Source organism: Sander lucioperca, chromosome 14 (genome assembly GCF_008315115.2).
Source record: "Sander lucioperca isolate FBNREF2018 chromosome 14, SLUC_FBN_1.2, whole genome shotgun sequence".
Taxonomy (NCBI): domain Eukaryota; kingdom Metazoa; phylum Chordata; class Actinopteri; order Perciformes; family Percidae; genus Sander; species Sander lucioperca.
Window position 1 is genome coordinate 15,543,402 of NC_050186.1, and position 23,138 is coordinate 15,566,539.

Sequence of the window (23,138 nt, forward strand, 5' to 3'; positions counted from 1 at the left end):
GAAGCTGCTGTGAGTATAATTTTAACCAAAACAAGCAGTTATTCTTAGAGTTGATACTACAGCGGATATTTCAGCTTTGTATGTTGTTTTGATATCAAACAGGAGGAGGTGGAAAAGATCGTTGTTCATTTTATTCTCTCTCACTCTCCCTGTTCCCTCCCTCCTGTTTGTGTTTGTAGATTTGCTCATTCATACATTCATTCATTCATTCATTTCTCTGTTTCTGCTTGTAGAACACTGCCAATGGCGCGCCCCCTGGATACTATGGGGCCATAGACATCCAGAATGCTGTAAGCAAGCTAATACGCACACACACACACACACACATACACATACACACACACACACACACACACACACACACACACAAAGTAAATCTTCTATCCAGACCTTCTGTTTTGTGTTCTGGTAAGTCACAAGAACTGAATACATTTCATAATACATATCGAAATTTTAAAACAGGGGTACTTTATTATTTTCTTATTTTCACTGTCCTGTATTACTGTGTGTATTACATTTGCCTTAGAAACAGAATGCCATTAATGAAAGATGAACTTTCCATCTATTAATAAACTACACCATTTACACTTGATGACGATAAGAGAAATTTAGATTAAAATAAAAATAAAAACTTAAACTAAGTTTTAAAGTTTTGACTTAAGTTAAGTGTAGAGAGAGATGGATATGCCAAAAAAAAACAAAAAAAAAAACAATGAACAGGTACTAGTCAACAGTTAATTGTTTGTCCTTTGTACTGACTTATTTAAAGAATTGATTTCCTATTTGATTGAAAATGTCAATTTCAATGTTATTTGAAAATACACATACAACGCATTTATTTTAGGTTTGTGTTAATTGAAGATTTTTTTTTACTTGACTTTTTTTCTGTTTGTATTGTGTAGAATATTCCCCAAGTTGATGAAGAGGGCTTCTGTATCAGACCAGAAGGAAATGAAAACGATATCCTTTTCATTTGTGTTGATGCTGTTCACACTCTAAAGCTCAGTCCAGCTTATAAGACATTAAGGATCTGTGACTATTTGTTTTTCTGTTCACACACGTCTGCAGCCTGATGCCAGGGCTGGATAAAAAACTTTGTGCATGATTTTTCTCAGAAGCAAATTGTGCCGCTATTTGCTTGAAATGTTACTGTAGGTTTGACTTGACCCCCTCTCTCAATTTCAATTTCAGTTAAATTTTTTTTTCAATTCAAATTGCTTTATTCTCTCTCTCTCTCTCTCTCTCTCTCTCTCTCTCTCTCTCTCTCTCTCTCTCTCTCTCTCTCTCTTCTGTGCCTGTTGTCGTCTCCTTAACTTTTTTCTTTGCCCACATGCCAAAGAGAATTCCTTCTATTCGTCCAGTGACTCAGAGGATGAAGATGAACCCAGGAAGTTCCACGTAGAAATCAAGCCCGTTCAGCCAAACAACGGCCCGCATCAGAACCGAGCCACCATTGACGAGCTTAAAGCCTCCATTGGAAACATCATCCTGTCACCCTCAACCTCGGTATGGCTTCATGACGCACCAAAACCACACCAAATACTAGAAATCCCCAAAACAAACCTGTCGCTGTCCTACTCTGCTGCGGCAGGAGTCTGTTCTGCCTCTGCAACACTAGAGGGCAACAGGAGAATATCTAACCTCTGTTTGGGTTGATGGGAACCGTACCATCCTTCTTGTAAATGCCGTTAGTCACTCTTTCTTGAAACTTATTTTATTTAAATTGTAAATGCATCCGTATTACATTTAAAACATCTATTTGCCGGATTGGCTGCTGATTCAGTGAGGTTCCAGTTTGCACGCATTTTATTGTTTGTCTTTACTTTGAATTCAGTTTCATGCCAAACAACCTTGGGATATTTTTTTTTCCAAAAAAGATATATATATATATATATATATATATATATATCAGGAACTCAGAAACAATAATTTCTGAGTTCTGATGTTGTTGGATTTTACTGCAGACTCACACACATGCACACTGCCCTCAGTGTAGGAATGCTTTGCGACACACACACACACACACACACACACACACACACACACACACACACACAGAGCCCTTCATTCAGCTCCTTGTCCCTCACCTCCCCTCAATCTCTGAATCCCTCTCCGATGCTCTGTGAAAATAGCCGCTGTCATTAAAATTTAAAACCACTACTGCTTGTGTGCAAACTTGCACCGTGTGTGCACTAGCTGTTGTTGTTGTTGTTGTTAATGTTGTTGTGGAGAGTCTGAAAAGGGCACGCTCAGTGTCGCAAAGGGGGTCTAGTGGGTTCCAGCCGCTGCACTCCCCGGCTGCACATTAACTGAATGTCACGACATCTTCTTCACGGCTCTGGCTCTCTCCCTCAGACACTCCCTCTGCTTTGACCACTGTTTCTCCTCCCTGCTTGTGTTGCACCTCACTCTTTTTCCTCCTTTCTTTGTTTGCTTTCACTCTTCTGGTTTTTATTGGAGCCCACTTCTTCTAGACAGGACTCTGTTGTGGTTATTTATGAATACTTTATGGGGTTAGTTGCGTAGTTTGTACCAATGTTTTTTTTGTTTGTTTTTTCCACACTAGGAGTTAATGATAAAGTTTATAGAGGATATATTTTCTAGTTAATGTAACAAGATTCAGGAGGAAAGATGGTCTCTTTAAAACCTTTTGACTTTGTTCATTGCAGTTTAGTTTCGGTTGTTGTCGAGACTTAAACCCACAATTACTTTCTCATCCTGAAAGTATAAAAAAACACAGACCACTGTTAGTGTGCGTTGACTCTGATTTGCATTTAAATAACAGAATAGTCATTAGATGATGTTTGCCTTACTCTCTGTCTGTTTAGATTTGTGTTTCACACCCTTTTCCTACTTTGCATTTACCGATACGTTCTGGATTAAAGTTAAAACATACATCCAAGGTGATGACGAACGTTGCATCATCTGGTGTGAATTATTGAGAGATTTTCTTTTCTTTTTTTCCCCCTCAGTGCTCATTTTTTCTGTCTTTTTCATTTCTCCTCCTGTTTGGTTCCCCCTCTGCGGTGTTCCCTTTATTGAAATAGCAATGGAAGTCGTGTGTGTGTGTGGCCAGCAAGAGCCGTAATTGAACCCATTTGCCGCTTAGCGCCTGTGGGACTAAACCCTGGCCTCACAGCTCTACGGTGGTTAAACGCTTTTGCTATGTTCCTTAAACCCATTTTGTTTCTTTTTCTCGTCTCCTCCCTTGACAAACCCCACACCCCCCACCCCCACCCCCACCACCTTTCTCCTTGTGCGAATAAATTCTTTATTGAAATTTATGCTCTAAGTTTCCATTGGGTTGGTGACCCTCAAGAACGAATCTTGCATATCTTGTTTTACGCAGCATGACACGGCAGATTTATGTCCAGAAAAAAAGGCTCCGTAAAGGAAGTTGGTGAAGTGTCGGGGGGCGGGGGCACGCTCTCTGTTGTCCCTGACTGATCGTTGTATGGGCTTAGATGCATGGTTTTGCGCTGCTGAATATTTCACCCTAGGTTTAACGTCTGGTATGTGTGAGTGGAGAGTAGCCCTGTGATTTACTGTCTTAAACTCTGTAGTGGAAAAAACCCTTTGCCACTGGGAATCATTAATAGTATAGTTTTTCAACGCTTAAAAGCGTTTTCACTTTTTTCATCATGTTTTATATACAAGTTTGAAATCGTATATATTGTTACATAAACACTGTCAAAGGCTTACGGTTCCACACTATTTGACATGTAAAAAGGCATGTATTGGTTTGAGCTTCTTAAGTTGCACATGTAACGAAGCAGAGAAAAACACGACGACCCTTAAAACATGTCGTTTTACTTTGTAAAAAGCATGTTAATCTGTTTTACGTCTCCTGTGTGGAAAGCGATCATTTCTGTCGTGTCATTTTTGTCTTATTTGTGATTTTATTTCTAACAAACTAAGCAAACTTCTGGCAGGTAACGGTTGCAAATTCGTGGTGGGTCGCATGCGTCTTCGGTTAATTAATGTCTGTTTTTTTGTTTTCAGGGACAGATGCGGAGGAACCAGTCTAGTAAGTATTTTCTCAGTCTGACCTCTCTGTAGCTGCGTGTTGCTGGGTGACTGTGAAGGGGGTCGACTGTACAACTTCTCAACTACATTTTTCTTGGCACGAGTTGTTTTTAAAGAGCTTGTCTTTTAAAAAAGAAAAATCCAGAAACTTTAGCCAAAACCAACATATCCCAAGGAAAAAGTAAATAAGTGTTCTTTTCTGTAAATGTGAGCTTGAGGGATATTTCCCTCCCATGGTACAAATAAGATTAATTGCTTAATTAGCTGTTTATATTTTGACATGTCAGAAATTATCTGTTCCATTCTGCAAGATGGCGCAGTTTGTAGAAGGTTTGTGTGTTTGATGTCTTCCCCAAGTGCTTGAGTAATGCTTTAAGAATATATCTACCAATATGTCATCTATCATGCTCCATGAGGTATTGATGCAGGTTTGAGAAAGCATTGAATATTTTTTTATGAGGTAAAAGTTAAAGTTCGTCTTCATTTCAAAAGGTGCTTTCACACACTGTGTTTGTACGTAACTATATGGTAATAATATTCACATTCTGCAGCTGAAACAGTGATAGAGATCAATTTACACAAGGTATTGCATTGATAGATGTATACTCTACATACGCTCATTGATCACAGGAGTATCTACATTAAGCGCTAAGGCCCAGGGCCATGGTGAGTATGTTTTCACTACAGTAGTTAGCCTCCCACTCCCCTCAAAATATCACACCCTTTATCTTTGTCCCCTGCAGCCAGCTGACACAATCTAACACCACTGACACTGTGTTCTCTCACTGCAAAGCTTCACTTTATTTTTAAGAATTGACATACCTGTATGGTTTTATATTTGGGTTCTCTCAATTGTCTCCTCTTACCTCTGGTGCTTATGTGCTGCTTCAGGTTGCTTATATGGATCTTTTCAATGCATTGTAACACTTTGGAAAGGGGCACATAATTAACAAAGCGATGCCTGGTTTTATATTTAGTTGCCAAATCACTTCATCCCCTATTGTAAAGTGTTACCATCATATTAAAAAAAAAACACATTTTAAGTTAACCATTTGCAGTATTTGGGTAAGATTGTAAGGTTTTACTGTGCAAAGCAGAAATAAGAAAACAATTGTATCCAACCTAAATCTTACTGGAAATATACTTCCATGCCTTTTCATGGCAGATGGTGGTTCTCATTTGTTCAGTCAGAACCTCAGTTTATATTTCTGATCTAAGGTGGGGTGTAGTTTAAACATGGCTTTTGGCAAATGTCTTTGAATAGTCTCCGGTGAAAACCTCCTGTGTTGGGTTTTTATTTTTTAGTCGCTGTGAAAGTGAATTTGCTGTCATCGCTCTACAGGTCTGTGGGTCTTAATTTTCTGTTTGTTTTTCTCTCTCTGCAGGTGATGAGCTGGCAAAAACCAGAGTGCCAACACCATATGAGTATGTATGAAAGTGCTCATGACTGCTACCATTTTCATCATGTTTACAGTATCTTGTTTTGTGTACGATTTTTCTCAGAAGCAAATTGTAAAAAAATTTGCTTGAAATGTTACTGTAGGTTTGACTTGACCCCCCTCTCTCAATTTGAATTTCAGTTCAATTTTTTTTTCAATTCAAATTGCTTTATTCTCTCTCTCTCTCGCTCTCTCTCTCTCTCTCTCTCTCTCTCTCTCTCTCTCTCTCTGTCTCTCCTGCTCATCTTGTAAGCTATTAAGCTTTCTAGTTATATACAGTATATCTGTGTCTATCTGGTCTAATAGCAAACACGTCTCTCCTCCGGCAGACTGACGCACAACGACCTTCTGTCTCTGGACCCGTTCGGCCCGACTCTCGCAGCAGGCTCCTCTTCCTCGGTGTCCTCATCAACAGGTAATCTCAAAGCCTCATTTTATCTTGATTGCTGTGTGCGCATATATTTCTCCACAACATCAGATTTTACCGTTATCTACAGTATCCCTCGACGGTGCGTAGCAACAATGAAAGGGTTACTGTAATTCCTTTAAAGTTGTAATCCTGGGCGCCTGGGTAGCTCACCTGGTAGAGCATGCGCCGATATGCAAAGGCTCAGTCCCTGCACACCGGCCGCGGGTTCAGTTGTGATCTGCGGCCCTTTGCTGCATGTCATTCCCCCTCTCTCTCCCCCCTTTCATGTATATGCTGTCCTTTCAAAATAAAGGCCTAAAAATGCCAAAAAGAAATAATCTTGAAAAAAAAAGACATTTTAGTCCTGGTTGATTTGGCGACAACCATGGTTACAGGCGGTAACAGCATATATATTCAAATTTGTTTATTAGGTTAAACCCCTTGAGATGTATCATCTCGTTTTCGAGGGGGTCCCAACATAAAACACAATCATTACATGACAACAGAGGAGTGACAGAAAATAAAAAATACAATATATCAATATATACGTACATATAAAAAGCAAAAAAATACAAAAAACAATTACAACAACAACACATGCATATGTTCATCAATACATTACAACCGCTAAATGGCCAAGATGGCCAATAATAAGGAAACCGTAGTGTGTGAGTGGATCACTAACTACAGTCAAATATAAACATTAGGTATAATGTCAGAAATACAACAGAAGAACGTCAGTCAATAATAACTGCAACGGTGATCTGATTTCATGCTGCACACGGCGCGAGTAGTTTTTCACACAGTAAAGGAGTTGGTTATCTTGCTGAGAAGTGAAGAACAATGTTGGCTTTGCATTAGCAGTAACTTAAAACAGCTCTGACACAGTGTAACGGCAGTAAACAGTGAATCTGATATTCATGAGATAAAAGGGCACTAGATTACATGCATGCATCATTTCCTGTCAATCTCGTTGTTAGGTCTGTCTGAATTGAGCGCGGGGAATGGCAGAAAAAAATTACTTTATAGAGAGGTAATTATATAATTATAGAATGTAAATGCATTGAATGGCTATTACGGAAACAATGCAGAATGTAGATAGTATCAAAAATGGGGTTTGATTTCATGAAAATCTGAAGGATTGTAACTTTAAGGAGCAACCACACTAGCATTCTGTTTTTTACTCACTCGTTTGATCCAGTCCTTTTGCTCTTTCTGATCTTGATTTCATCTTCTCTCTATGCACTATGTAGTGTCCCCTTCCCTCTTTTTCTTTTTCTGAGCTACTCAGTTGGAAGTCTCTCCTCTCAGGGCAGTCCCACATGGAGGAACTGACCTCTGAGGTCAACAGATTATTCAACTTAAAACGGCATTTTTTTTTTTTTAATCCCACTCTGCAGTTTGTCTTTTCAATCATTTTACATAATTTTTGTTCTCCTCCTGTTTCATCTAACTCTTCTTAAAGTCTCTACATTAATACTTTTACGATAGACATTTGAATGTTTGTTTTGCTTTACTTTTGAGCGTTGATAGAGCGATTCTCATGGCTTTACGTGCATGACACCAGTGTTTAAACAAAGTGACATTAGCGCTGACCCATTGCCTAGGCTAAGCGTAATCCACAGTTAATTGGCACCTAGTTGAGGTCAGAGGGTTGGCTATAAAGCCCACTGGCACATATGTTGTCAAACATTGTCTCGTTACTGTCAAAGGTCTCGGCTTAGAAGTCAAAAGAGCATCGTAGAGTGCCCTGATTAAGATTCAGTGATGGGAATTAAGTCCCCGCTTACAGCCTGTTAAATCTCTCTGTGTACAGTGTAGCAGTGTTACCCGCTCCGAATGCACACATGACACATTAAACAAGTCTAGTCTGTGAGGTATTAAAACAATTAAACTCTCACTGAATAAGGAAGAGATTGTAAAAAAAAAAAAAAAAAAAAAAAAAAAAAGTTTTGTATTTATTGTGTGTTTATTGTGTATATATGTTGTGTTTATTGATTTGATTGTACATTTCCATCTGTTTTACATATTATATATTTTTTTACTTTGCCTTTTGTTTAATTACAATGTAACTGATTTCAAATGACTTGATGTTTTATTGGTTTTATTTATTTATTTATTTATTAACTTTTCTTGTTAGACCTTGCCTCTATCTTCCTTTCAATCCCTCCATCTCCATCTTTTCTGATGAATGACTCAGACGTCTTTCTGCCAGAGGCCTCAGGTAAAATGTGTGTGCCCCATTTATCAGACAGTGATCTAAACGAAAACTTGTTTGAAGAACTTCAAGCTATCATCAGTGACTGTTAAGCATGGCATTTATGTTTAATTTTTGTTTCTCTTTATGTAAACCTTTAAGTATTCTTTACTTCAAATGTGTGTGAACATGTGTGAGAGTCAAACTGATAATTGTCAGGACCTCTGTCCTTATGCCTGTCTAAAACATGGGTCATCGCTTTGCACATTTATGGCTGATAGGAGGATAGATTTTGGTTTAAAATATGCATCATATTTCTCTGAAGATATGATACCAAAACTATGGTTTGTGTTTGCATGTGTTATAAGCCCATTTTGAACTACAGTAGATACACATACTCCATGAGTCTTTTTTCATGTTGCAAGAAAAATATGTAATTGTAGAAAATGAACAGCCACTGACTAAATATTTAATAATGTGTATATAGGTTTAACTCTGCCAAAGTAGTAGAAGTAAAGTAGTCCAAAGTCCATATTCGTATACTGTGTGACACAATTAAAGGGAAAAAACAGCATAATGTAAACACCTAGAAAAGACATAAACACTACTATTACTCAGTACCACAGAGGTGTTTCATATTTAGTTGAATGCCAGTAACCGACAAGACCATACAATTCTAATCAAACAAATACTGGTAGAAAAGCATGTTTTCATGTTCGAGGTAGGGCTGAACGATTTGGGGGGGATTCTTTCTGCCAGATTTTATGATTACGATTTGATTTGCATTTTGTTTTCTTAAAAGTTTAGCTAAAGTTCAATATTCACTGTGTAACAGATAAAACATGTCATGGGGCAATCTAACATGAAACACCATCAAAACTGCTCCATATTCTTATGCAAGGATGGGAACATTGATATGAATTGCCAGCAATAAGTGTTTTTCTTTTAATAAGCATGGAACATTGAACAGTCAAACACAGAACATTTATCACAAAAACTAAAGTTATAATAACAAAAAACTATTAAAATAAAAAATTATCAGTACTTTCCGGTAAACTGAAATATCTGATATGCCTCAGTTCAACAGCAGCATCTACATATTGCACCTTCCACCATCATGTTGGGTAACGTAATCAAAAATCCACTGAAAAGAGGACATTTCTGTAAACAATCTGTGATATGTAACATCACTCCAGCATTTATGAAAAAAAACGTACATATAATAATAAAAAGAGGAATACAAAATGTTAAAGCAAACATTCAACTAAATATTGCACATTCGATTGATCGCGGTCTTCACGATTAGCTAATCGCATTCTTTCAAATCTCGATTTGAAAACGATTAATCGTTCAGCCCTAGTTCGAGGTAATCGCAATAAAGCTTATGTGTCTGCTATTCTGGTGCTGCTAACTGCTGAGGAGTCACTTTTGTAATTTGCTGGTGTTACTAAATGTCTGATTGGTTTACCTTCTATATATATCTTTGCTTTGCATTTGTCATGTTTATCGCCTCTGTCAATCACATCGCCCCCTCCAGCTGAGGCAGTGACACAGCGGGAGCGCTTCCCTCCCCTGGTAGAGAGCCAACAATCCAAAGATGTCTCCTCTTTCTCCTCGTCCACATCCTCTCCCTGGGACTCACCAGAAAACCCTTTCCAAGCACTCAAGCCTGTACCAGCGAGGGCCCAGAGCGCCCCCATCACCCTGCCAACCGAGCCAATTGACCCCATCAAAAGCCTGGCTGCAGCCAGCCCGCCGAAGAGCGTTGACGCCTTCTCCTCCGTGTCCTGGTCCCAGAGCCAGTGGATCGCCTTCAGTGATAATTTCGCTCCAGCTCACCGTCAGGGCTCAGGGTCGTCTGTGAAGGAGCTCCAGAGGCCTCAGGCCGGCTCCAGCAGGTCAAGTCGCTTCCTCTCCGATGACTCTGCTGACGCCTACTGCAAAGCGGCGTGCAGCGGAGAAGACGGCAGCCTCTGTTTCTCTGATGTCTTCTCTGGGATTACAGATAGGGCGATGGCAGCAGCTCCATCAGGCAAAATATTTACTGGTAACATTATTAATGATGCTAGAGACGTGTCTAATGCCTGAGGTTTGGAGTTTTAGTTTTGCGTTTAGTTTTATTTTAACTGTATGTTTTCATACTGTGCATTTGTTTTATATTTGAAGTTGACAATTGCATAATTTGTTTTCTGTTGTTTTTTTATTTATTTTTATGTTACGGACATATGCTTATCTAACTCACTGACTGGTTTGCAACATGTTTGTCTTTGACGTTCTTTTTCATTCGTTTTGGAATGTGTTTTACTTCTATGTTGTTACCTGTTATGATTTTCATTATGGTTGCTATTAGAGGTCGACCGATTAATCGGCCGGCCGATTAATCGGCCGATTTTTGGCAAAAAAAAATTTTTTTTACATAATCGGCATCGGCCAATATCAAGCCGATTAATAAGCAGGCGCATCTGCGGGCAGCCTAGTGTTAAAAACATGAATAGGCGACATTTTTTACAGCGCGCCCAGACCAGCTGCCTCCAGCCCCTCCCCTCGTGAATTCTTGCGCAGTGTGTCTTGCGCAGCCACTTCAGGTTCAGACGCTACCGTTAGCAGTAGCATGTTGCAGGTGTTCTTGCCTTGGGATTAACTGTACTAATAAAACCGTACAAAACACCGCGGCCACACCGCTGTGGAAGCTCCCCGAATATCATTTATCAGAGTCTGGTTGTTACCCCTGTCCGTGGCAGTCTCATCCACTCCTATAACGGAGTTAACTGGAGCTAACCGCTAACGGAGCTAACCGCTAACGGAGCTAATCGTTGCTAACAGAGCCTTCAGTTCTCCGTTCCTGTAGGCTATCCATTAACTGCATCTATGGACTCGAGCACGAATAAAACCCTTAATTTTATTAAATTGGCTGGATGAGTTTTAAATTACAACTAAGAGTTGTTTGAATGACAGAAATCTGCTCAGATAAGATCCTAATGAGGTCAACAGGACATGTAGGCTAACAGTAGGGTCCCCAAAACACAGATAAAACACTTACAAATGAACAATGATCTAACAAACAAGGTGAACAAGAATTGACTTTAGATAGCCCTAGCCTTATGTGATTCAACAGGAGTTAGGAGGAAATAGTGTTGATTAATAACATGTCACTTTCTGTGAAGCAGATTTGTATTCTCAGAAGTTTAATAAATGCTGATAAGTGCACTAAACTTTATTTTTTCATTGAAAGGTTTATTTGACAATGTTTATTTTCTTCTTACCTGTTTCGTTTATTTTATATATTTTTCATACATTATTTATACAATATAGGCTACAGTATGTTTTTACATTATACATTTTTAAATGAAGTATAGGCTACAAGTGTAGATTGGTGAAGTGTTCAATAAATGTTTTTGTTGAGAAATTCTGTGTATTTTAGTGTTACATTTTATCTTTCAAATAGAGGTTTAAAAACAAGCACATATCGGCCAAATATCGGCCAAAATAAATCGGCAGCATTAATCGGCAATCGGCTGACCGTGATTTCTAAAGGTCGGCATCGGCCAGAGAAAACCCATATCGGTTGACCTCTAGTTGCTATTATTTTTTAAGTTTTTTTAAGTTTTTTTTTTTTTTTACTAGAGGTTTTGTTGCATGATGGTTTTGCATCTACGTGAATGAAGCACAGTGTATACATTGTTGTTTGTTTGTACCCGATGCCCATGCTGTTTAACTGCCCCTAACCAGTCAAACTTCCACGTGTTTCTCGGTGTAGTGCCAGTACCAAACCGACCGACGACCCCGCTGACAGCTGGAGCCCTGGTACCCCCACCACGACCCTCCTCCAGGCCCAAACTCCCCACAGGAAAACTCACAGGAATCAATGAGATTGTGAGTAACTACAACATCCCTAGATTATATGTGCAACACAACATTGATTGCTGTTAAAATAACATTCTGACATTGTACTACCATTCTATTTGATGGACTCCCTTCACTCAGGTACGGCCGTTCAGCCCACCCAAGACATCTAACGCCAGCCCTCCTCCTGCTGCACCACTTGCACGTGCAGAGAGCTCCTCCTCCTTGTCCTCGAATGCCTCACTCAGCGCCGCCAACACCCCCACTGTTGGTAAGCCTCCTCCGTGTATAGAGAATCTACTTTTCCTTGGAACTATTTCTTCTCCTTTTCTTCAGCTCCTCGCCAACCTGCCACATACCTTTCGTCTCTGCAACACAATGTGCTGTTGTCCTCTTCTCTCACTCCTCCTTCCTTGACTCCTCTCCTTACAGGAGCTGAGCACACCTTTGCTCTCCCCCTCTCCTCCCCAGAGCCAGAGCTGCTCTCCCCCTTTCCTTTCTTTGTCCAAAGCCAAAGTGAGTCTGCCTTTCCAAACTTCTGTCTCCCTAAGAGACACTCCTTTCCGTAGTGCTTACAATCATCATCTCTACTCTGCATACATTTCACTGATGCTAAGACTGTCATCATTAGGGCCTGTTAGCTCTTCGTTCATCTCTGTGCAAAGTTCACATCAGTCAGCTTAGGGCTCACCTGCCACAATCACACATTTAGGACTTACAACTGTGCTCAGCATCATCTCTCCTCACATTTGTGCTTCTGGGTTTGCTTATCTCCTCCTTTCTCTTTTATGCCTTTAATTTGGCGTAAAGAGGATGATGTGTTCATAGCGAAGCTGCCAACTTTTGAGAAGCAGTGTGAAACACCAGCAGGTATGGTTCATACAAGAGGACTCTCTTCTGTATTTAACTAAAACTAACACCAGTCTGTTTGATAGGCTGGATGGACAACTGGATGTTGTCCACTTGCTTTGCAATGATTGCATTTCTGTCTTGTGTGCTCTCCAGATTCACCTTTTCAGCCCATTTCTCACATTTGTCTTTCTGTCAACCGCATCTGCTCCTAACATTATAAAGATTTGATTGTTAAAATAATGAAGTAATGGATGATTGACTGGTACATCCTTTGTTGACTTTAGTTTAATATGCTGTCTGAGGTAATTGTGTCTGAATTCTTTGAACTAAAGCAGCTGGAGCACAATCTACTCTAAAAACTTACCTTATTTTTCTTTATTTGAAAAATAACAATGTACTGATTTGCAATGCATGAATGACTGACTTCATGAAAAGCAATAAAACAAATATTCTAAATTATATAATGCATCTCTGCACGATCAAGCCTTCCTAATTCCGATGTGAGCTTTGGACCCCGCTGCTGTAAAAGTCCGATCTGCAGCTGAGTCAACAGACCTCAAACTCTGTGCCTTTCTCATTCTCAGGGACGTCTCGCGGTCCCAGCCCTGTGACCCTGGCATCCCAAGATGCTTTGCCCATTGCCGTGGCCTTCACAGAATCGGTTAATGCTTACTTCAAAGGAGCTGATCCCACTAAGTGAGTCTCACATGACCTCCCGCCGCTCAAAGGCCGCTCATGGACCTGCACGCATACCCATTTTTGTCCATATTAGAACTTGAACTACAACACATATGATGTTATGCGTTCTACAGTACATGGTGCTGCATGGTCCCTAGCCCAAACTACACTCGGATTTTTGGTTGTGTATGTAGCTCCCTCTCGCTCTGCATGTGTGGAATGTTTTGCATTAGTCTGACACCATTCTTTCAGAGTGGATAACCTACATGGGGCAGATTATAGTCTGGGGCAGTGAAAACATACAGCCATTTATTGGTTAACTGCTGTTAAATTGCTGCTGTGCAAAAGGCTTATTTTTGCAGGGATTAGTGAATGGAACATTTCATAAGCAATGCCGCGGAGACACGGTGCGAGGTTGAGACTCGCTGTGGTCCGATTCCACCCCAGCCTAGCCCAACCCCAACGGAAGGAAGAAACTGATTTATATTAGACTATAGATGCATGCAGAGGTGTACTAAGAAAAGTGGAGATGGAGATGTGTTACACCTGGGACCTAAAGCCAATGTGTTCAATGTCCACTTTTAAAAAGGGCCTTTGTTAGATCTTTATATATATATATTATTTATAGGCTAAAGTACGATCTATAATTTAGAATCAAATAGTTTTAGATATTTTTTGAAGCAAAAATGCCAAACCGCCTCTAATTCCAACTTCTCAAATGTGATTACTTTATACTTTTCTCTATTGTTTATCATTACCTATTGAATAAAAAAGAATATATTTGGGTTTTAGACTGTTGGTCAGACCAAACAGGTTAAAAAGGGTCAACTTAGGCGCGCTGGGAAATTGTGAAATCTTTCTGACATTTGATAACCTAAACAATTATGGATTAATTGAAAGAAAAAAACCCACAGATACTATGTATGACATAATTCATGGCTACATCCCACAGGTGCATTGTGAAGATCACAGGAGACATGACTTTGTCGTTCCCCATGGGCATCATCAAGGTGTTCACCACCAACCCCTCCCCGGCCGTGCTCACCTTCAAACTGAAGAACACCAGCAGGTTGGAGCAGATCCTACCCAACCAACAGCTACTATACAGGTGAGCCGTCCAGAAGAGTTAAACACAAACAGGCCGGTTTGCAAGTGAAGCGTTTTGGAGAGCCGACGAGTTGCTAACTTGTCAGAGTCGTGGTTAAGTGAAAGAGGGGATTTGGACGCGATGATTCGAGTGAGAATCGAGGAAATGTAGTCTGCGTCAGTGAGAGGAAATTCAATTAGTAATCTGACATAAACCTATCATTAAGCTGTCAGGGAAGTATTTTCCACCAGACTTTAACAGCCAGGTTCTCAACAGCCCATGTCTCTTCTGAAATACTTCAGAGCCTGAAATGGCAAAGAACAGCAAACTTCATATAACAGCTGCTTCATTTATCATACATTATTTTGCCTCTCACCTCTTTAGTCTCAGTCAAAGGTGTTTAATGTATGTTTCACCTCACATGCAGTGCAAGTTTCAGTATGCCGCAATTTGTTTTTGGTTCTATTTTTAAACTGCACTTTTTTTTAAAACAAATGTTATGTGACAAGTTCATATCCTTTCTTAAAAAGTAAAGGGAAATGACATCTTTTTAATGCTTCTTGCACTTCTTCTCCCTCTCAGTTATCCCGAGACCTAATGGTTGGAGTAATTGAATCAGATGGAATTCATGATTTAGTAGCTGGTTGGATATAACAAGGTCACTTTTTCCAAGCTATTAGAGCTTTGCACACTTAGCCAGGAAGAGCAATGAATAATTCAGCCCCCGATTATTCCTTGTGCATCAGTGTGTCTGTGTGTACATACATTTCTGACTGTTTGTCTTTTTATCTAGTGATCCTTCCCAAAGTGACTCAAATTCCAGGGACTTCTGGTTCAACATGCAAGCGCTGACGTCCTACCTCAGAAAAGCCTCAGAGCAGAACCCTACAGCTTCCTACTATAATGTGGACATCCTAAAATACCAGGTCAGTCAGCCAACGCTGAGCCTAAAACATAATCCAGATAAAATAACTGTAGTTAAAGAATGCCCTGTAAAAACATATTTCCCTAAGTGCTTCGCCCTCTAAACATGTCTGAGAAAGAAGCAACAAAACTAGATGAGGTTAGAGGAGGGAGCAGGGCGGAAATACAGGCAGTGCAGAATGAATTTTTGAATGTGAAATATTTTGGAAGCCATGTTCCAAAGTTAAAGAGAAATGATCTCACAGTATTATCACAGGGCTGTCTATTTGATCTTCCTGCCATCGGCAGCTCTAGTCTATAATATTCTTAGAATATTAAAATTGTTTTAATCTCACAATTTTTCTGGACCACTTATAGGAATTGAATTCATTTGTGGTCACTTACTGGCTTCATAATTAAATGTACTCCTCTAAAACCATGCTATATAGTCTGGTGTAAACCTCAGCCATATACTGTAGGCCTGGTCCTAAAATCCTGTAGCCTCACACACGAAATGTCACCGCTGGATGACATCATCTTTAAATAGACATGTTCAAACTGGCTTATTTACATTATTATATTAGTTTATATGTTATGTCCTTGGACATAAAAGATGGTATTGTAAAAGCTTGACCTATAAAATCCAAGTTGTCAGCGCCATACATAGCATGTATGGAAAAAAACATAATAATCACAATACTCCAAACTCGTGATTTTGAAGCATTGTAACTATAAGATTAAGATAATATTGTTTTTTCCTCTACCTTTCTACTATTGGCTACATTGTGTAATATGGGGCCTTATTGTGATGTTAACCTATTTTCTATAATATTGGCTAATTTACTGTTTACAATTGGAAGTTTGTTTTTTATTATTGAAGAGCTAATTTTCCCTTAAATTGAATGCATACTGGAAAGTGTTCCTGGTGTCCTCTAATTGGCAAGTTTTTCCCAATTTTTTGAAATTGCGATTCTAGTGATGTTGCACTATTTAATCAGTATATCTTTATATCAGTATATATTTAATCAGAAGATCAAAAACTGCTTGATGATATTTATTTATGGATGATTTTTATATGTAGATTGATCCATAATCTGAAATTTGTCATTTTTGGTCAGCAAATGCCTGTAGCCCTCGAGCAGGTACGGTTTAAATATTTTGTTGTGTTGTGGAAGCTGTTAGCTTACACTTGTACTTCCAGCACACCAAACCAACTAAATGTGTTTGTGTCAGAACTTCAACGTTGAAATTTACCTTCTAAGTTGAGATGCAGACTTCAAACATGGTCTCATGTAGTCTCATTGCAGCTGATGTAATGGGAACATCACTCTAATTGCCTTAAACTTAAAGAAGCTTTGTTCATACCTACTGTGTTCAGGTACAGTCTGATGGGATCCATTCCACTCCTCTCAACCTGGCCATATACTGGAAGTGTACACCGAGTACATCAGACCTGCGGGTAGACTACCGCTACAACCCGGAGTCCATGGCCTCCCCCGGTCCACTCTCCAACGTACAGATCTTAGTGCCTGTTGACGGAGGAGTCACCAACATGCAGTCTCTGCCTAACTCCATCTGGTAAGAAGTGGTGCATGTAAAGTGCTGAAAACATTTTCTATCTTGGTCAAACAGAAGCAGCTCATTTCTTTCTCTTATTGTAGGAATCCAGAGCAGAATAAGTGTCTATGGAAGCTCAGTGAAATTTCAGAAAAGTCTGAAAATGAAGGTAAATCATCTTTGTATTTGTTTGCAATTAATCGTGATTTATGGTTCTGTGGAGCCTCCACGCAGAGCTTTCACCGTAGCCTATGCAGTGTTTTCCCTCGCTTTTTGGAGGACTTAGGTGCGCGTATTTGGTGGGGGTTTAGGCGTCTTTCCTCAAGAAAATCTAACATTTTTTCAATTTAAAAAAAATCCCCACACATTTTGTGTCTCTTTGTGGGTTGTTGTTTTTTGGGTCTCTGTGGTCATTTTGCATCTCTTTGTTGTCAGTTTGTGTCCCTTTTGTCCCTGTGGTAGTTTTGCGTCTCTTTTTCACATCATTTTGGACCGTTTTTATTACTAGCATATCTGTGTCTAAAAAGTTGGAAAAGCTAGAGCAGATCATAAATAAATAACACTCAAAAAGCTTAAAGACAAAACTTGCTAAAGAAGTCCAACTACAGTCATTAGATCTGAGAAAACTCTTTTAGTGGTATTCACTCGGTTAGGTGGTGCCCAAAACGGCTTGGGTGCTGCACCTAAACCTTATAATAACCCTGCTATTTAAGTGGCCTGAAGTTTATACTTGTGCGTTGGTGTGTACGTCGATCTATTTAAGAGAACAGCAGAGCCAGTGTGTGTGTGTGTGTGTGTGTGTGTGTGTGTGTGTGTGTGTGTGTGTGTGTGTGTGTGTGTGTGTGTGTGCGTGCGTGGGTAGTGTGTGTGTGCGTGGGTAGTGTGTGGTAGAGAGAGTGAGACAGTGACGGTGATTAGCTTCGGAGCGAGTACCGACTCTAGAGTCATAGTGAGAGAAACAAAGTGTCTCCTCTGTGCTTTCTGACCAAGGTCTGAAATCTGTAGCAGGAAAAGTTAACCCTTTCCTTGATTTCATGTTGTTTATGGAGAAGGAGAACCAGGAAATGAGGAATGACAATGCTACCAAGCCACGGCCAAGCAGCGTGCGTCGCCGTGACGTATAGTTCAATTTTTCGAGAGGTGCACGTCAGATTTCGGCATAGTGTCCGGCGTAGGGTACGTGTCTCCACGTACCTACATACGTAGCCACAGCGTAGATTCAACGCAGAAGCATAAATCCCGCTTTAGAGGCAGCTTGTACAAAATCCCACCTGTAGAGGAGGTGTACGGCGAGGAAGAGAACTGGATAATTTGCTGGAAAGTGAGTGTATTTGTTTGTGTTTGACTCCCAGGCGCCGGGTCCCTGAGGGCCAAGTTTGAACTGTCAGATGGGCCATCGAACCCCTCCACTCTGGCAGTGCAGTTTATGAGTGAAGGGAGCACCCTGTCAGGAGTGGACATGGAGCTGCAGGGGTCTGGATACAGACTTTCTCTCAACAAGAAGAGATTTGCCACAGGTATGCAGTGCATCGGATCATCCATACGTACCTGATACTGGTATATTTAATGCATCAGTGACTCAAACTGCTCACCTTTCTTTCTTTTTCTGTAGGACGTTATATGGCTGATTGCTAGGTGACCCGCCACTCTGGTTCTCATGAAATAAAATCTCGTTTGACACAAACGTTGGCAACTTTGCAAGGCTTCCTGAACCTCTGAATCCATCTGAGCTTTTGCCCGGGAGGCAAGAATCTCACTACAATTAAAAAAAAAACAGCACTGAGTATTGAACACTGTTTAAAAAAAAAAAAAAAGAATAAAAGAAGACTAAGATGAGCTTTCAGGAAATGTGTAGATATGAAGTCTAATGATGCTTTCTGATCAATTCACTTTTGTATAGTCAGAAACAATTTATGGATTAGATATAAATCTATATTGTATTTGAAATCATAAAAAAGGTGCACTAACAATTTATCAGATGCTCTTCTTCCTCTTATATTCATTTTTCCAAGAGCCTATAAGGAATATAAAACAAAACCATGTCCGCGTGGAAGAGAAGAAAAGGTTTCTCCCTCTCTGCCTCTGAACTGTAAATATTAACATGGATTATTCTGCTCGACCAGCTCTGACTCAACACTCAAATCAGCTTTGTTTACTGATCTTTCTCTTTTCCTCCTCCTGATTTGTCTTCTTTCCGTCACGTGCATTGAATCAATGAAGGTCGAATCTGTCTTAAACAGTACTCACGCACTAATGCACAAGCTTGATCTCTTAAACTAACATTGAAGTGCTTTCAAACTAATGCAAAAAATCTGACCTCAGTGCCTCCTCTTATACTGCGTGTGGATCAACAGGCATCAGAAGTGTGTCAATGTTTTACCCAAATTTGGGTTTCCAGATTTAAGCTACATTTCTCTGTGATAAAATGCATGGAGTTTTTTTTTTTTTTTTTTTTTTTTTTAAACAATCACCCCTAATGGGGTCTGTGATCAGTGTGGTCTTTTTTAGAATTGAACTTTTTTCCCTTGTAAATTCCCCTTCCAGTCATGGCTTGTATTTAAAAAATTATATATATATATACTTTATGAAACAATTCTCAGCAATCTTGACTGTAAAACATTCTGTCAAATGGTAGATGCTTTAAAAACAAAGAATCAAGGGACATTGCCCCAAATTTAACTTGTAGCCTTGTTTTTTAAACTTTTTTAATCACACTTCTGTGCCCTACAAATGGAGAAATGTGCCTGAATCAAACTTTTCTCTTATCTTTTTTTGTATACTATAGCACAGTCAATGAGAATAGCACCAACATTGTGCCAGTTGTGTTTTTGTTTTACTCCTTTTATTTGGATGTTGAAGGGAAAATGTCTCCTCTCTTTTTACAACCCGACTGTCTTCCAAAAACAAAGGAGTCATGTTTGCCTTCTGTGATTGAGTTTAATCATCAAACTCTTTTATATCTTGTCTTTTTCTAGTCCTTTCTAACGCTCATCAGTTGAACTTAGCCCCTCACACACTCACTGTGCAGTAGATTATGTTAGTGAGTAGCAATAGCACAATAAGGCTAAATTAATGATCCTAATGCCTTCTCACAACTACTCGACACTCAGTAATCCAGTGTTGTTGATTGGGGTTAGATATTGTGGCACAGTACTGCCATTGCCCTTTGAAACATTACTGGCCTGTCCTGCCTCTCACCCAGTGCATGCTGGGATAAAACCTTTGCAACTATAAACAGCACAAGCGGGTATAGAAAACGGATGGATGGATGGATGGAAGGATGGAAAATTTCCACGTTTGACTTTTGGTGCTTCATTCTTCACTCTTTTACTAATGAAGGCTGCTGCTGTAGAGGCTGTTGTGCTTCTTAATGGAGTATTTCTATGTTTTACTTTGACCTCAACCATGTAATGGTCCTAAAATTGGTAAATGTGCTGGTATGTGACGTGTGGAGATGCGATTAGTTAGTTGCCTGGAAGCTGTGATTTAAAATTGATGAAACTTTTTAGGGCAGGAGTTTCATACACTGTGCACCATGTGGCCAACTGACCTCTTAGATAAGATTTTAGGAAATATCTTTTCACACCAGGCTTATTTTTTACTGTCTGCTTTTTAACTGACTGGTTTGCAGGTGATTTAAACTCATATCCATACTTGATTCATCCGATGTCTCACTTGATCATTTATTTCATTTCATAATATCTGGCCAGGGTGATTATCACCATTTTTTTTTTTTAAGTCTTTAATGTTTTGTATGATTCTGGTTTAAGACTCAAGCCTTTGATAATAATCTAGAGGCAGACATCCATCTTAAATGGATGATGGAATATACATGTAACTTTTGTATCTCACTCTGGACTTTTATCAGCCAAATGTTTTAAATGAATGAGTTTACATAAAATCCTCAGATTGTAGCACCAGACATTTGTACAGTGAGAACATGTCGCTCTGTGTTTTTCCTTAATTATATCAGCGGTTTTGGTCAGATGAGCCAAATGCATTAAAAAAAACAAGAAGAACACACATTCTGTAATTGTGTTCAGTATTAGCAAGCTGGTTCTTGCTGTCCCAACAAAACGTACAAAATAAACTTACAAGGCTCCTTTTTTTCGTCACTTTCACCTATCCCATCTTTCTTTATACAGTATGTTGTATTGAACAGAGTTTAAAGAGAGAAAAATTGTGTAAATGATTCTCATAAATTGTACATTTTTACCAATATCTCAGCCACTTTGTGTCTCTACTTTTATGATTTCTCATTGTGCCTGTATTAAATGTGTAATATATGAATATATACAAATATATTAAAAAGACTAAGAGTGTTCTGTGTAGTTTCTTTTAGTCTCATCATGCAGATATAGTAAGAGCTTCCATCAAGATTATTTTTTGGGCATGTTTGCCTTTGTTTGACAGTTTTTTTTTGACAGTTAAGAGGTAGACGGGGGCGGTACACTACAGTATAGTACAAGTCGTAGGTTGGTGTCGAACTAGCGACGGTGCGGTTGTGTGGCATCATGTGCTCAGCTACCAACTTGTTCGATCAGCACACATTTTTGTACATACATTCATGGTTCCAAGTCATTGTACCCGATGACTTTAGGGATATCTTAGCTTTTCATCTAACACCACCAGCAGTTCAAAATTTCAATTGGTCCAATTATTTTATAGTTTTAATTTTATAACCAAATACCTCCAAAACTGATGACATTCCCATGGGTCTCAGTTGTATCTCATCTAGTCTCGCTTTGCCAAACCTACCTCCACAGCGCTGCGGAGGAGGGTCTGGCTAGTCCACACAGCATTCTGGGATGGGAGAAAAATGTGCTCTGGTTTATTGGCATTTCTTTAAACCAATCACAATCGCACTACGCTCCGCACAGAGCCACGGTACCGCTGCAAAATGGTTTCGGAAGGAACTTGTTTTGGATTGAACGTGTACGTTCAAAAGTTGTTTCAGTCGTGCAACAGAACTCCGATTGGACAGATAGTCTAGCTAGCTGTCTGGATTTATCCTGCAGAGATCTGAGGAGCAGTTAACCATAGTCCTCATAAATCCACCGCAGTTTAAAATTCCAACACAAAGAAAGCGGATGGAAATGGACATCTGCCGAAAAGACATGCATCTGGCGGAATTTCCCGCGGCACCTGAGCAATCCCGGAAGTGGAACGTCGTGGATATCTCATCTGAAGTGCTTATTAGCTAATGTTAGCATGCTAACACGCTAAACTACGATGGTGAACGTGGTTAACATTATATCTGCTAAACTTTTAACTGTGATGTTAGTGTTGTTGTTGAGTAGATCCAAAAAAGGTAGCAATGCCGCATACTGCTAGAGCATGAGTTAAAGAGAATTTAAGAAAGTGAAAGCTGTTTTTAAAATGAGCAAATATGCCGATACCTTGAGCTTAGAATCATGAATCTGAAAACAGGAGAGCAGTTTTTCTCTTGCAGAGGCCATGGTGTCCACCTGAGTTTCTTTTCTGTATTGTCGGGTCATCAAGGAAAGCACAATAGGCCCAATCAATAAGTCATGATGAGCTGACGGGTCAGTTCTCTCAAAAGCATATTTTTCTCTAAAAGAGCTACAGTGTTTCTCCATTTAGACAGTTTCTGTGTGACTATATGAGCTTTAATGATAATTGTATTGAGTTCACTGCAGTACAGTGTATCTCAAAGCAACTGGAATTTCATTTAAAAGACTCAACAGTACAAACAATGACCCCTCACTTTAATCTACAAAGCTTTTGTGAACACTATTTTATGTGGCTGGTGTACTTTAGTAGAAATTCAGTGGAAAGATTGAAACATTTGAAACTGACCACACTGAATTGACAGATTCTTAATTGACAGAATTAGTGTCTTTGGGTGAACTGGCCCTTTATAGCCATCTAAATTGCCCCAAAACATAACATTTTATGATACAATATTGTAGGCTGAAAAGTCAAAAGTTGCAATAGTACAAAAGAGATTTTTTTTTTTTTAATGACCAGTCCATATGCAGGAGGATAGGGCATGGGAACAAAGCTTGAAGACACCCCCACACATGTGTTACTAATGTGCTGTTTGCACTGGGAGAGCCTCGTACAGTGCTTTGCTTAGGAGGATGTACGCATGACCGTGCGTACACCTTCAGCACCACATCAACA

General features: G+C 39.5%; 1 protein-coding gene across 10 annotated transcripts in view; it reads left to right on the forward strand.

Moving 5' to 3' along the window:
• The window catches only part of fcho2 (FCH and mu domain containing endocytic adaptor 2), a 50,778-nt gene extending 30,055 nt beyond the window's left edge, over positions 1–20,723 (forward strand). For 2 of the 10 annotated variants that reach the window (XM_031317554.2, XM_031317556.2), the window contains exons 11-30: positions 1–9; positions 234–290; positions 903–960; positions 1,331–1,506; positions 4,003–4,027; positions 5,412–5,451; positions 5,795–5,880; positions 8,015–8,098; positions 9,609–10,118; positions 11,829–11,944; positions 12,056–12,185; positions 12,347–12,430; positions 12,725–12,784; positions 13,351–13,462; positions 14,397–14,552; positions 15,325–15,457; positions 16,813–17,012; positions 17,096–17,160; positions 18,344–18,508; positions 18,604–20,723. The exon at positions 1–9 is cut by the window's left edge and continues 16 nt beyond it. In XM_031317554.2, coding sequence (XP_031173414.2) covers positions 1–9; positions 234–290; positions 903–960; positions 1,331–1,506; positions 4,003–4,027; positions 5,412–5,451; positions 5,795–5,880; positions 8,015–8,098; positions 9,609–10,118; positions 11,829–11,944; positions 12,056–12,185; positions 12,347–12,430; positions 12,725–12,784; positions 13,351–13,462; positions 14,397–14,552; positions 15,325–15,457; positions 16,813–17,012; positions 17,096–17,160; positions 18,344–18,508; positions 18,604–18,626 — 2,289 coding nt within the window. In that variant the 3' untranslated portion in view covers positions 18,627–20,723. The remainder of the gene's footprint in view (positions 10–233; positions 291–902; positions 961–1,330; positions 1,507–4,002; positions 4,028–5,411; positions 5,452–5,794; positions 5,881–8,014; positions 8,099–9,608; positions 10,119–11,828; positions 11,945–12,055; positions 12,186–12,346; positions 12,431–12,724; positions 12,785–13,350; positions 13,463–14,396; positions 14,553–15,324; positions 15,458–16,812; positions 17,013–17,095; positions 17,161–18,343; positions 18,509–18,603) is intronic. The other 8 variants (XM_035991743.1, XM_035991739.1, XM_035991741.1 and 5 more) reach the window with 5 other exon arrangements.
• Positions 20,724–23,138: the final 2,415 nt, after the last annotated feature.